This window comes from Opisthocomus hoazin, chromosome 6 (assembly GCF_030867145.1).
Source record: "Opisthocomus hoazin isolate bOpiHoa1 chromosome 6, bOpiHoa1.hap1, whole genome shotgun sequence".
NCBI lineage: Eukaryota > Metazoa > Chordata > Aves > Opisthocomiformes > Opisthocomidae > Opisthocomus > Opisthocomus hoazin.
This window is the reverse complement of record NC_134419.1, coordinates 67146043-67162039: the sequence shown is the minus strand read 5'-3', so window position 1 is coordinate 67162039 and position 15997 is coordinate 67146043. Positions and strand designations below refer to the sequence as shown.

At 41.8% G+C, this 15997-nt stretch overlaps 1 protein-coding gene across 1 annotated transcript in view; it reads right to left on the bottom strand.

Annotated features, from left to right (window-relative positions):
• The window catches only part of SORCS3 (sortilin related VPS10 domain containing receptor 3), a 334020-nt gene that overhangs the window by 115138 nt on the left and 202885 nt on the right, over positions 1-15997 (bottom strand). The window contains exon 5 of the mRNA XM_075423696.1: positions 6218-6291. Coding sequence (XP_075279811.1) covers positions 6218-6291 — 74 coding nt within the window. The remainder of the gene's footprint in view (positions 1-6217; positions 6292-15997) is intronic.

Here is a 15997-nt window from a genome sequence, read left to right as displayed (position 1 = left end):
CTTTACAAAATCCAAAAAAAGTCAAACATTGCAGGATGTTCCTTTGTTTAATTTTTTGAGAGAAACATTTTGATAATGTTGACATGAATTCTCAAATATATTTATTAACTCGAAACTTTATCAACAGAAATAAACACTGTTTCTGCCAATGGAAAGTATCCAACTTGATATCCAGGTTCCAATTCTATCTCTGCCACTGAGTTACTGTGTAATCTTAGTCAGCTACCACCTAATGTTTGGAAACATTAAATTTCTATAATGCCAACTGCATTAATTGTAGGCACACAAAATGAAAAGCAAATCCCTAAACTCACAGTTCCCCCACTTGCCCACTTTTCAGTGAAAAGGAAAATAAAATTGGCCTTCTTATCACCACCGTGTTGTGAGCTTTAATCAACTAATGTGAGCTTGCAAGGAAGTCTTTCAATATATGCCAAGACCTTTTAAAAAGATCTCATCTCTCCTGAACTCTTATTACAGAGCTTGAGGCTAGAACTTGAAAATTTTGTCCTCAGTCTAGTACGGTTCGTGGTCATGGTGACTCAAGTAACACTTTCCGGATTTATGTTAGCATGACCCTCTGGGAGAAAAACCTTTCCCAGGAGTTCTCACCTACAGGCCATGGGAAGCAAATCCCTTAACACAGGCAAACGAGTCATTAGCCCACAAAAGTGTCCAGTACTAGGTCTCTGCTCAGTTCTTCATGTGCGGTCTACGTGAATAGCCACTGGGTGTATGGCTCGATGATGCTCTAGGTGGTGTTATTCATGGCTGTCAAACTAGAACTATTCCTTCTATCCACAGCTCCATGTATGGTATAGTTTTCATTCTGAAGAACTCTAACGCAGGATTACTTAATAGTTAATTTGACATTTATAAGACTATGTTTTCTTAACACTAATCTTGGCTGTAAAAAATCAAGCGATGTTTCCCCAGCAATATGCAATGACACCATCTGGTAGTTAATGATTAGCAGGATTTACAGAAGGAACAGGCATATATTTGACTAACCATTTCATTGCTGGCAAACTAGTCAAGTAAAGGTAACCATAGCTGTACCCAAAGGTCACTTCTGGAACTGCTGCCGAAACAGTCTGTGTGGACCCAAATTGGCACTGGGATTAGGAAATAGTGCTGTCACAGAGATGAGGAGATAAAAACAGACAGAAGCCTTTGCCCAACTTCAGATCCAAACCCTAATCATTACCTTTTGAAACACTGAGGTAAATCCCTTATCTTCTGCTATATTACTTTCAGCTATCCAAATCTACCTCCACCATAGTCCTAATGAAATTCAAGCTGCAAATAAATAGAAATATACTGGCTAAATTTTATCACTGTTCCTACCCAAAATCATGACAAAAAGACAGAAAACCTTGCCCTCAAGACAAAATTTGCTGGCTTATGTCTCAGACAACTGTGACAGAAAAGCCATAACTCCAAAGTACAGCCTAAGCAGACGCACAGCCTCTTCCCTTCTCCTGATTTTTAATCGCTGGAGTTCAAAATGATTGTGTCTGGCATTCACGGATACCAAAACAACCAGAAATCTGGCTGGTTATCACATAAAGAGAAAAAAAAAATTCTGGGGAGACTCAGTGAGGGAATCAGCAGTGTATTTGAGAACTGCTTGTTACACCGAATTTTTCATATTTGCGGATACAAACACTGCTCCTTGAAGCCAGGCCAGTACACATCCTATTTTCCTTCTCCTGCTGTCTCTCTCCTCCTGCCTCGTTAGTGTTTTCTGTGCAGCTTTCATCAGTAGTGTGTATTTCGGTGTCTTTTACTGACTAGGTTCATCCTGGGCACTGATTTCAGTGTTCCATATATCCCCGTAGCCATTAGAAATGCTGTGCAGATTTCTCCTGCTCTTCCATACACATGGGTTTTCCCCACTGTTCCTGCTCCCAGGCTTTGACAGAATCCCCCAAAGTCCCAGAGACCATGTTTAAAAAAGAATAAATGAAAGGTAAATATCTAGGTATAGGAGGCAAAAAAAAAAAATGGGAGATGGTCCCGCATCCACCACTTCATATTCCCCAGTGATTACAGGAGAAAGGAAATGTGAATGAGTCCTCCAGCAAAGCGAAGCCTCAGGAGACACTAAGAAAGGGGATGGGCATCTCAAGGAGCATAGCTCTGTCCTCTTCATAAGACGGCAATCACTGTGTCTGCTCAGCAAACACAGGCAGGGCCTCCACAGACAGATGGACAGGGGATGATATTCACAGCCATTTAGCTGATTAGCCAGAAAACACAGGTCACCTTGTGGAACTCCACATTTTCAAGAACTAAGCCATAACTTTATAAAAGGACTTCATATGCCACTAAAGCATCTTTAAACTCTCTAGTGCCCTTCAGTGCTCTTAATCCACTGCTGTAGCACCTGATACCACAATATTTGAGTACTTCACCCACTACATCCAACAAGGAAAAGAAACGCTCTCCTTTCCCAATGCTACCTAAGGGGTAAAAAGGCAAAGTCAGCTTGACTCACCCAAGATGACATGGAAAAGCTGCGGTCCACCAAAATGCTGAACAAGGCTTGGTGAATGCTCCATTTACCAAACTGTCTTGCCTTACTCCTGTTGTTCCACCTCTGGGAAAGGCAGAGGTAGTAAAGCAATTTAAGGACAATTCAAGTCCTTTGAGTTCTTATCTGAACATAGACAGTATTTAGTCAGCACAGAACACACCATGTGTTTTACAGACGAGCAAACTTCCCCATCATTTCTACAGTACAAAATATGGACTGTATTTTTATATCCCTCCACATGATAGCACAGGTGTCTAAATTATAGTGAGAGAAAATGAACAGGGCCCAGAGGGAGCTGCGGAAATGTGTTTTAAAAGAAAAGAACATTGAGAAGGTCTTTAACAAACTTTGCACCCATGCTGGTTCCGGTTATCTTGAGTAATTTGAGAGTGATGAGTGATCTGGGAATTTCTGTATCACATCAGCATAAGCTCCTATTCCCAGCCTTACACGATCTTAAGTTATTAAAATCTCTGAGGCCAAGGCACGTGGGAGCCAAATTTGGATGCCTGTACTCACATCAAGTAACACATTCTGTTCAAGCTCTGCCACTGCCATCAGTGGGTGTAACTAACAAATGAATCACTACTACAGAAGCAGAGATCTCAAATCCTAGTTTTTATAACTGAGTGGCCCAGAGGTGGATCTCAGCTCATGCACAAACTTTCACCTGGCTGCAGGATCTGATGAGAGATATCCCATAAACCGTGGGACATGTGATACCTGTATGGGATGAGAACATAAAACTGCAAACCAGGGGTTAGCACCAACATCTGGGACTAAGGAATGAAGTTGGAGGCAAGAGGCAGGATACAAAGCCCCAGATGAAGATTGAAGCTTAGGACTTCATTTTTGACCAGTGGAGAACCATCATAGATGCTGCCTGTCAAAATGCAAAATGCACAGAGTGACCTGTGTGGCCATGACTACCAGACAGGTCTTGCTTACTCTGCTGAGTGGAAATTCACACCCCAACCTCACAAGTTCTGATGCAATTGTAATTTTCTCCTGGCCTTAAAGTCTCCATTTCTGAGCTCTCTCAGGGAAGGTATAATTATTTGGAAAGGTCTGAGAGAGAAAAATTAGACCTCTCCCTGTCAGGCTGACTGATCCCATGAACCAAGTGAAGATTATAGTCTTCACAAGCCCATTCATGGCAGCATGAGAGATGGAAGTCATGCCTTGAAGGCAAAAACATTAGACAAAGGCTTGCCCCAGATAAGGCCAGCTGCATTCAAATCAGATGAAGACTGTCCCATTTGATGAAGGATGCTTACCTGAGCCCCTACTAATAAACCATGCAGAGTAGCACAAATGAGCACCTCACCTCTGATTTTGGCATCTTCCTTTCAGTATTATTTCACCTTTCCTGGAAGTTTTAATTAAGAGGTTTGATAACACTATTTTATAAGCTGATGAACTCCACAGAGTAGCAGCTGGTGTCCCTCTGAAACTTACAGCTATACCCACTTTCTCCCTCTTTCACAGCCTAATAAAAAAGAAACCACAATTCCAGAGGCTAAAGTGTTCTCCTTGCACTTCTTTTTCTGCTCACATCTTACAAGCCAGAACTTGTAAGCTATCACAGTTTGCAGCTTTAAAAAGAAAGAAAAAAAGAAAGAAATCAGACAGCTAAGGGGAGTTATTATGTTCCAAAATTTCAACACCTCTGACCCCTGCACTACGAATTGGTTCAAATCTATCTCACTCTGGGAAAAACCTAATTCACTCTCTTAGAAAGTTTATTGTCAATGGGATTCTACTGTTTCTGAGTCGAATAAAGATTTCTAGGTCTACACCATAAGAGTTTTAACTTTCTACATTTTCTAAGAGAACCAGAGGCTTTATATAACGCAGTGTTAAAAAGCAGCATTCAAACTGTGCAGTCAAAAGTCTGTCTGAAAAATGAGGTAGATTGTGGAAAACAGTCTACAGGTTTGGGTGTCACATGAACAAACAGGCAGTTCCTACTAACCATTATTATATAAAAGTAGAAAATAAACCACAACAACACTGCCTCTCCTTTAGAAAGAGATTCCGCTTTGTTCCTAAGTCATCTCAGCCCTTGCATTTTATCCTCCAGGAAAGCCTCTCCCCTAAGCTGAACTGTGTTATTTGAAGGGTGGGGTACAATCATCCCATAGGACCAGCTATTCCACTCCACAGAAAGACACACCTGGAGAGGATCTACACTCACCTTTGTCACGTGCACCTAACATGAATAGTGAAATCAAAGGATTTTTGACAGTCAGGTCAATCAACCACCTGCCACCAGAACCAGGAGAACATAACCACCTTTCCTTCACTACGCAAATGTGAAACAGTGACATGGTCAGACAAGGTTCTAGATCTTTGATACATTTTGCAGGTCTACTTGACTTAGGAGCCTTGCGACTTCCTTTCCTAGATGTTCAAAAACCTTACACTGCCCAAAATCCACAGACACACTGAGGAAAATCTGCAGACTTGGTGTCAAAAAGCCATGTTTTAAATGTAGCAGTTTAAAGCTGTTTAGAGAGATTCGCAGAAGGACCTAGACAATTTGAAAATCATATGAGGTGTCTATCTCCACTGCAAAGTGTGGAAATATTGCAAAACGAATCTATAGATATTTTGGGCCCATATTCCAGATATTTTTAATGACACGTAAGAATTTCTATGAGAATTTGACTTGAAGATATACTTTTCATGCTTTGCAATTGGGAGTCAATTCTTCAGTCATCCAAGCCCTTCTTATTTTTGACTCTTCAAATTAAGAGCCTCTGATTTCTTAATATGACCATCATATCTGGCCTTAAGGACCAGGCACTTCTTCAACTATTCACAGATTCTGTAAATCAGCACTTCTACATGTTCACACACACCTCCCGTCATCTGGCATGTAGTACAGTGTTCAGAATCTCATTCAAACCCCACCTCCTAGATTCAACTAGAGAAGACTATTGCTGAGTTTTCTATTTCTCTCTAAATTCAATTCTTGGCCTTCACATGGGGGAGAGAAGTTTGGAAAAACAGCATCTGAAATGGAGGAGCTTGGAGACAGGAACTAAATTTGTTTAATCATCTGCTTTTAACACATTCTCCCAATTTTGGAGACCGACGCTTGGGAAAAGGAAAAGAAGATTGTCACAAAGCAGATTTTTAGCAAACTGTTTGCAGAATCTGGGCTTTCACCAGTCAGTAGAAAGAAACTAGCTCCTCAGAGAGTAATTCAAAGCAGAGTCTGAATCATCCTTTTTCCAAGCAGTTGCATAAGGAGACTGGTCAGAGTGCCTGGCTCTGCACAAAGACTGTGTTGTAGGCTAAAGTAGCTCTTAGAAGGGTTGAAAAATAGGAGGGCTAATGATCATAGCTTTGTCACTGAAGCACCGGGCAGTTTCTCTGTGTTACTGTAAGTAGGTATATAACAAAGAACCAGGAGTTTTGCAATTATTGAAACACTTGCACTTGTCTGTCCAGTACACCACTGTTATCAGACAAGAAAGAGGTACTAACATGGAGACATTCAGCTATAGCACTGCAAGATACGTACACTATGGATTGAGTGTAGAACATTGATGATGACCAAAAACCACGGGCATTCTTCGTGTTCAGGTAAAGCAACCATCTCTTCAAATAGATGCCCTTCTCCCCACCATGATGTGCCCAAAGCAAGCAAAGCCTGAGGGCATAACTCACCAGTAAAACCTGTTTGGAGTGACCCGCTCATGCATGAGCTGCCATTTTCTTCCAAAGTCCATGGAGCTGTACAGCTGAAAGACAGAGAGAAAGAAGAGGTATAAACTTTGAGGAAGAAGAGGAAAGACTCCCACTAAATAAAATATTAAAAATAACTCAGATTAAAGAACAGGAATGGATTGTCCTGCACAGCCATTGATCAGCCTCGCTGCCAGGGAAGGCTAATAGGGCACTTTCTTGCCCTCACATGTAACACAGACTGAGCTGCTGAGACTCAGAAGCAGGCTGGCTCTTCCAAAACCTTTTCAAACATTTTTCTGCTTGCTGATTTCAGCTGTCAACACATTTGCTTTGGCTGCCATATGACAAAGCTGCTGGTCCCCATGGCTTTTTCAGCCCAACAGGAAGAAGGTGATCGATGATATGTCAATTCCTAACATTAAATAGAATGAAAGACAAATTAAATTAGTTAACATGACTATGATGCGGTAGGTAGTGACTCTATACTCAAGGTCATGCTGCAATTCATTTTTATGGTGTGGACTACATCAGTCTTCTCTGTGGGAAAGAAAAGGAACAAGGTCTAAATTTTAAGATGAGTTAGAAATCACTCTGTTCATTAGTTAAACATAAAAGATAGTGAAGTGGCTCTTCTTGAAAGTCAAATTTTCAATCTAATGATGATTTTTAGCCTTTTTGGCTAACAAATCATGCAGCTGTAAGGTAACCAAATTCTCATGCAACTCCACACTAAGTCTTAGACATAGGTTCACTTCATACATACTCAGCTTAATACCACAAACATCATTTTCCATATAACTAGTTTATTACCCACAATCCACTAACTCTTAATCAAAGCATATGTAAGCTCCTTTTCTCCAACTTTGGGCAAGTTTGGTTCTTCAGAAAAACAGTACACTGAGAAATGACTACTCTGCTTTACAACCAGATCACAGCAAAATAAATATCAGGCAATGTTTTGAACAGGATTTCAAACAAATTTCATCTGAAGTAAATTCTGGCTTAATAAAATACGGGTTGATTGCAGGCTAAGGAGGTAGATAACAGAGCTGAGAAACTTAAATGTTTGTAATATCTAAGTTTAGGTCCTTAATGGGAAAATGATATAATTTGAGTAAAGGTTCTACATTTGATTCGATTCTGAGTAACTGGATTTACAAATCAGAGGCAGGTCCACGTTCAGATCAGAAGGGTTCACAACCTAGTGATGTGTACTATGGCATAGGTAGGATGGATGGCTAAGTGTGACCGGGAAGATAAACTATATGTGGTTGCACTGAATATTAAAGTTTCTTTAATGGGCAACATCTTTGACCACAGAGATCCAGAAGCCACATCACAGCTGGACCATCAAATAATCTACAAAGGTGATTGGAAAGGGCTGTTTAAGCCATGTCCAAAGCCTGAGGCAGCTGATTAATTCTTATTATGTTTGTACTCAACTACACAACCAAATCACTGTATAGCTAGCGAAAGGAAACTCAAAAACTGAAATTCAGACCCCATTAAGTATCTAATGCAACTGGTATGCATAAAGACAAAGAATCAGTCCTTTGCATTTATTCCAGTAGGAAGTCCCATTCCTGCCAATGACAGCTCAAGCTGCCAGTGAATAAAGCACATCAGGGGAAAAGAGATGGAAGTAGACATCTTCCAGTCTTCATGTCAAAATGGGCTCCAATTACACAGACTTCACTCCAACCAACATCACAGAGCTTGTGGTAAGAAATATTAGGAAAGATTTTCTGCCCCGTGTTCTTCAGGAGATCAGACATGATCTGAATACTCTGATTTGGCCATAGTTCTTTGGCACTGCCAAAAGGTAAGATACTGCACTAAAAGCTCATGCTGTCTGGGCTTCCTCTACTTTTCTGATCAACCAATCACAGTCTAAAAAAATACAGTAGAGAATCCTCTGTCCCAAAAGGAATTAGATAAAAAATAAAATATTGCTCATATTTTTTAATTAAAAGAGCCAGGAAAAGAAAATTCCTTCTCTAAATTTGAGGATAGGCTCATGAAGTCAACATCAAAGCCACACACCAAGAAGGTAAATAGCAAATGTTTATCCCAACAGCTTCACATCCATCCTTCTGAAGGAACATTCAGATTATTAGAAACAATAATCGAAAATTCACACTCAAAGAGTCAAAACTCTACAGTGCTACAACTCTGTCTTTACGTTAGCATAGTGCCTGACAGCTATATTCCTTGAGTCACTTCACATGGTTTTACACATATGAGGACGTCTGCACACAGACTGAGTTGCATCAGATGCATCAAACCACTTGGCTATCCTTTCCTTTTCCTGACGCTGGGTATGACTTGCAGCTTGAGCCACAGTGCTATACAAATCACGGGCTCCAGGCAGCTGAGCCTCAGTTAACTCACATTCGCAAGCAAGTGCAAGTGGGACTACCATCTTTATTGTACTCTGCATCAGATTAACCATTCTCACCATGAGAGGAAAGGATTAATAAAATACATCCATTTCCTTAGGTTCTCTTTTATCTTTTGCCCCTAGCATTTCTTTTTCTTTTGCAGTTGCATAACAGCAGTAGCTACAGATAGCTCTGTGGCATGAAGCATGAGTCTTTCTAACTCCTCTCTCCCCAGTGTCTCATTCAAGGACGATCCTTCTCTCTATCAAGCCAAAAACCAGAGACCAGCTACTGAGTACATTTTCCCCCCCTTCTTTCTATTAAAGCTCAGACTAACTGATGGTAGAAGGAGTAAATTGAACTTGCAGCCTTTAGGAGATTTCATATAAAGAGATAAGGAGGATATTCATTTCAAGAACTTCTAGTTATTTATTCACCCACTTATTCTAGGTGTCCACTTTGAATTTTAACCAGATGATTGAATCTGAAAGCTGTATGACAGAACAAATTCCTGAAAGGTCTCTCTGGCCCAGTTCCCTTTCGTAGTACTATTTACATATGCGAATGTAAAGGTTAATGTTGAATTACTAAATAAAATATACAATAAAGAGTTTTCTAGTATGCATTAAAATTGAATATATATACACACACACACTTTCTGTTCATCTCCCTTCATGGGAGAAGAGATGTTTCTAGAAGAGACAACAAATTTAGTGGCAAGTACAGCAGATTTCATACGAGATTCATTTGTCCCAAGGTTGAATAATAAATGATGAAAAAAAATGAGGTTTGTTTGGTGCCAGGATCTTCCCTTGTTAAAGGTCTGCTCTGGCCCTTTAGTGACAAGTAATCTCTGGCATTTCCACCTCCCAGAGCGCTCCAACACACTGTTTTAAGAGGGATGAACTTCAGTGTACCATGAGGGTGTACCATGAAGGTATGGTCTTTCTGCAAATCCATCACGTTATTTGACCTATTCTGATGAATGAAACATTAGAACCGTTATGGGTCTTCATGTTTGTATGGGCTGGTCTCGTGCCTTGACACAGCTAAAGAGTGGCATACAGAGGACTTGACTAAGGAGTGATTCAGAAGCAGGATGCAACCCAGAAAGGCAAAGTCCTGACTCAAGGCAAGGGTGACAAAATTCAGCTTTTAACATGAAAATAAACTCAGAATCCTGCATCTACCACAGAGGCACCTCAGTAAACACAGTCAGAGCACTGAGCTGATCCCAGCAACCTCTGCATGTATTTGAGCAAACAGGTTCCAAGAGCCTCCCAAAAGCTGAGGTGCTTTCGAGAACAAACACACAATGTTCATATTCCCTACTGAGCCTATCTGAATGATGCTTATGAATCTCATCTACCCTTGCAGCAGACACCAGGTATTTCTGCTAGGCATGACCCTAGATTTTCTGCTTGCCAGCAGACTGGCATACAACACAGCCACAGTGCAGGTGGGATTCAGGAAGGTGAAGAGGCCAGCATTGCATGTCATAAAAAATATACCTTTTAACGTGCTTTCAGGCCTGTCAAAGCACCTAAAGTATTGCACTGGAATCATCAGCCTGGTCACACTAGCAGGATCCAAGCGCAGCTCTGCTTTCACACACCTGGCTTTGAGGTCACCCCAGCTCAGTAGTACAGGCACAGTCTTTGAAAATGGATACTGAGCACCAGGGAAAATCCACCTATGCTCAGGAGCCTAGTTAGACCTACTACTAAAAAAAGAACAGGCTGTACATCAAGAAGGTAAATAGCAAATGTTTATCCAAACAGGATCACAATGCTCCACACTCAAGGAACGTAGCACCAGACATATCACATCCACCAACACAGTCCTATGTTTTACCAAGAATACACAATCTGTGCTAGGAAAGACCCTGGCAGCCCAAGTGATATACAACTTTATTTCACCACAGGCCAGAACCTTAACTCATGCTTGTCTTGCTCAGCACAACTCTGAATCATAAGGATATTACATACCACAGGCAGAATGCTGCTGCTTCTTCAAACTCTAAGAACATTTGCAACATTTTATTTAACACCAGCATTGTTTCCGAGATAAGCAGCCAGGCCCTGAAAGAGGGAGTGTCAGATTCTATGCCGCAAACACGTGCAACATGCCGGAGTCAGAACCACAGAATTGGAAAAGAAGGAGTTATACACACACGCATGCATGCACAGTGTTGGATATGAAAAACATCTCCATGCTATTGCAGTTCTCCAGTACGAACTCTCAGGGTGACACACCGTGCTGGCTTGATTGGAGGATATTGTTTGGGGCTGGGGTATTTTGGTTTGGGTGTTTTGTTTATTTTCCCAATGAGAGCTAGAAAAAAAAACACAAAAAGATGCTTTTGCTCAAGCAGTCAAGCTTCTCAGAACTGGAGCAGCATTGAGGAACTGGCCTGCTTAAACTCTGCTTATGAAGAGAGGGGAGAAGAACAAGCAATAGAGGAAAAACATGGAAACCACAGGAAGAGATTCAACCCCCTGACATTAGTCATCCATATCTGAGCTAGTCACCAAGGCTCATTTTTAAATAGGCAAGAAACAGGCTTGAAACAGGCACTTCTAAAGCACAATTCCGATTCTAAGATACACTTCTAAAATTGCTTATTATCCATGCCTTAGAAGCCTCCATTTCTCTCCACAGACACTAAAAGAAGTGCACAGTGTCTAGTGCAGAAGGGGATAACTCCACACGAGACAGATGATTTAGTTGAGATGGATTTTATGTTAGGTTCTCTGTTCCCAGGTTGACCTGCTCGGTCTTCTTGAGGGAAGCAGGCAGAAGACTGAAGGTTCAGCACAAGCTAAAGAACATCCAAGCATACAATAGCCTGGATACACTTTACCACAGCAAGGGGCACACTGAAGATGTCATGTATAGATCGAGAAGCAATAGACAACAGGCTAAAGAAATTCAGAGAGTTTTGATATTCATAGACTTTCTTGCTTAAACACAGGAGAAGAATTAGGGCATGAGGAACGTAGATAAAAAGCTTATATCCAAATAAAATAAAGTACTCTTTGTTACTACGAAATCGGTCTATTGGCTTGAGCGAACATCTGGAGAGAATCTCAAGAGTTTCCTGTCTGCCAGCCAACCCTAGAGTGAATTTGGAGCTTATAAATAATAGTGTCAGATAAAGTGAGGAAGAACAGCTGGACTATATGTACTTAAAGGAACAATTCATTTATTACACACAAAATTAGACTTCCCCCAGACAATACATGCAGCTGATGATGGAAAGATGTATTCATATTAATCCAGCAGGGTAAGAGTTGGCCTAATGGTAATTATTAGGCAGCAGCTGACACATGGTAACATGATGGAAGAGGAGGGGCAGATTAGCCTGGCCTGCCATAAACTAAGAAGAGCACCATACCGAGCAGTAGCTTGGATTGCTTACATGAAAAAATGGCTCTAGTCCCAGAAAAGCACAAAAGTAATCTAACACCTTCTCCGCCAGTGCTGGTGGGGAAAATCTACAAGATGTGTGGAGGGTTCCTGCCAAAAATCAAACCAGGACAGAAGAAAATAAAATTAGGTCAACATTTCTGTAGAAAATGGGACTGCATGTAAATGTTCTGCAAAGAGTAACTCAGAAAAGAGAGTCTGTTGCAGGGTCTTAGATTTTCTCTACAGAGGGGAAATCACCACGAATACTGGAAAAAAATAGAGGCTCAGAAACCAAGAAAAAGTTGTAAACCACACAGAAAATTGCAAGGTGCTACAGTTGAAACTACAAAAGAAGAAGAAGGTGCTATCATTAGCATGTCAGAAAGTTCATTCCTAGAAGGAAAATGAACTGGAGGAAAAAATCACAATAGTTTTCAGCCTTGAGAGTACAGAACAGAGGAGCCACATCTGACAACTGCCAGAGATGACCCATCACATGGAAAAAGAGACGCACGTGAAACAACTTCAACACAGTGAAAATGGTTCAGGAGATGCTAACATCAGCGTTTTTTCTAAGGGCACACGGAGCAGCTGAGTACTGCAAGAGAAATATTTTGCAAGACATTTGGAACAATATTCCGTACAGAATAAATGGATGGTCCTCACTTCACCCACTGCAAAGACAGATATTTTTTCCACACCTAAAATTAGACACAGGAAGGATTTAATAAGGATGCCCTTACTTCGCAAAAAGACCAAAAACCAAAACAAAGGAGTCTGCACTGTAGGAGATAACTGCTCCAGCAAGTGAAAGGATATGAGTGATAATTGCATTTCTCCCTGTTATCTTATATTTTTTTCATTTAACTCTAAAATAACACCTACCCCTACTCTAACCACTGTAAGACTACTCCTGACAGTCAGATCCATCTAGTCACCATGCTCTCCACTTGTTGAATTCAGCATAGAAATTCCAATCTGTCAAAGCATTCCTTCTTTTTTTTCTGTTTTATTGATGCATCATCTGTGCTTCTTCCTTCCATCTCTTCCCAGGGAGGTGTCCTTGCCACCTTGCTTTGCTGCGGCTCCAGAGGAACCAAGATCTGAAGCTTGGAAGTGCTTCTGGACCTTTGGAGAAGGGAAGAGCTGCTTCTTGCTCTCTTCTCTTGCTACGTGCTGCTAGAAATCACAATTCAGGTACGGCATTCTTGACAGCTCCACATTAAAGAACCTAAAAATAAATCCTGCTTCTTGAGCCAAAAGATTTGCGCAACAGCTGGTGGAGCTAAGCTTAGGAGAAAGAAGTCTACCAGCACCATATTTATGGGCTTTGTTTACACAGAGTTGTAAAAACTAGTAATTGTAATGAAAACAAATGGACCAGTTTATCTCTCTGCTTTGATTTCCTTTCCAGGTGATTAAAGGCTGCGTCAAGAGACTTCATTACAGCCCAAAGTTCTTCTCTAGCATGGTATGGCCAGGTTGTCTTAGGCATGGGAAAAGAATGTGTCCACAGACTGCTGCATGCCTGAGACTCACGAGAGGTGCTCATTTCCCTACAGATGTTGCACAATAGAAAGCGCCCTGGGAACAGACTATTTTCATGAGAAACCGGTCTAGACGCAAATTAAATACTAAATCCATTTCCATCATCTGTCTCATACTGGGGGATGGGGGGGAAATGTATCAGAAGCTAGGAAGGTCTCTTTGCACTTTAAAATCTAATATTGAAATATTTCACACGCTGGCCAGCAAAAGTAGGTTTTCAGTCAAAAGAAACTCAGACTCTACCCCGCTATTATAAGAAACTGGTCAGGAATCTTCTGTACAAAGCCCGAACACTTTGCAAATGCTTGACTTCTTGTTGTAATTGTATGGCTCAATACAGACCTGACTTATAAAGAAACCAGGAAGGTTAAGACAATGGTGTCCTTTTCAATGGTTTTACAGTTAAAAAAATGCTTTCACCCGATGGGTCCACTCACAGTAGTGCAGTTTGTTTAAACCTGACGCTCAAAGCAAGACTTGCCTCTCTGTTTCTCCACTTCATCTCCAAGAAAAAAAGGAAAGTGGATTAAACTGGTGGAAAAAGTCCACTCAAAAACCTTCACATTTCAATTTCTCTTAAGCCTAATTGGTACTGAGCATACTCAGCCAAAAATTTGACATTTCTGCTGAGAGCACAGCATATCTTTCGCTTTTCTACTGCGTGATTGGTTTGTAGTGGAACAAGAACTCCCGATACAGCTGCAACAGGAGCAGTGACATAAATGACTATCACTAAAGAACTTAAGATGTATTTCAGCCCTGGGTAAAAAACAGCCTCTTTCCTACTTTCTCCCTACCTCCAGAAATGCTGCAGTGGCTCAGAACCAAGATGAAAAGTATTACTTTCAGATTCTTTTGCTTAAACTGAAAATCTGGGAAAAAAACATGTTCACTTTGGTCAGTCAAAACACATTTCAATCATTTCTAAATAATTTAGCTTTAGCAACTTCCAAAAGGTACTATAAATAGAAATGCCTTTTAGAGGGAAGGCTAACTTTTTTGATTGCTTGTTTATTCCTTTCTTCACGACATTTTAATCATTTCAAAATCAGCTCTAGAGCCTGGGGGAGGGCTAAAGTTGAGCAATATGTTGCCACCGACCCCCTTCTGATGAGCATTTTGTTAACAAGTGGTTTGGTTTGGTCTGGATAAATTCCAGGTGTCCTCCAAAGCCCCTCTGTCACTCCCCCTCCTCAACTGGACAGGGGAGAAGAAATATGATGAAAGGCTCAAGGGTTGAAATCAGGGCAGAGAGAGATCACTCACCAAATACCGTCATGGACAAAACAGACTGAACTTGAGGAGAAAAGGGAGTTTAATTTATCACCAATCAAATCAGAGTAGGATAGTGATAAATAAGATCTTAAAACACTTTCCCCCTACCCCTCCCTTCTTCCCAGGCTCAACTTCACTCTGGTTTCTCCACTCTCCCCCCCCCCGAAGTGGCACAGGGGACGGGGAATGGGGGTTGTGGTCAGTTCATCACACATTGTCTCTGCCGCTCCTTCCTCCTCAGAGGGAAGACTCCTCACACTCTTCCCCCCTCTCACGGCAGACAGTTCTCCACAAACTTCTCCAATGTGAGTCCTTCCCATGGGCTGCAGCTCTTCACAAACTGCCCCTGCATGGGTCCTTCCCACAGGGTGCAGTCCTTCAGGAACAGGATGCTCCAGTGTGGGTCCCCCATGGGGTCACAAGCCCTGACAGCAAACCTGCTCAGGCATGGGCTCCTCTCTCCACAGTTCACAGGTCCTGCCAGGAGCCTGCTCCAGCACGGCCTCCCCATGGGGTCACAGCCTCCTTCAGGCATCCACCTGCTCTGTCGTGGGGTCCCTTCCACGGACTACATGTGGATATCTGGTCCACCATGGACTGCAGGGGGACAACCTGCCTCACTGTGGTCTTTCATCACGAGCTGCAAGGGAAGACGCTCTGCTCCAGCATCTCAAGCACCTCCTCTCCCTCCTTCTTCACTGACCTTGGTGTCTGCAGAGTTGTTTCTCTCACATGGTCTCATTCCTCTCTCTTGACTGCTGTCTCACCACAGTTTTTTTCCCCTTCTTAAATATGTTATCACAGAGGCGCTACCACCGTCGCTGATTGGCTTGGCCTTGGCTAGCAGTGGGTCCGTCTTAGAGCCGGCTGGCACTGGCTTTATCAGACATGGGAGATGCTTCTCGCAGCTTCTCACAGAAGCCACCCCTATAGCCCCCCCACTACCAAAACTTTGCCATGCAAGCCCATAACAATAAGCCTTATTGAAAACTAAAGACATGAACAGGGGAAAATGCCAGAAACCAAAACCCCTTCTTCCAGAGTCTGAGAACCAACTGAGACACAACAGACAAGGCAAGCAACGTGCCATTCAGGGGGACAGTTTTGTATATCAGTGATGCAGAGCAAAAAGTGAGACTAGGCA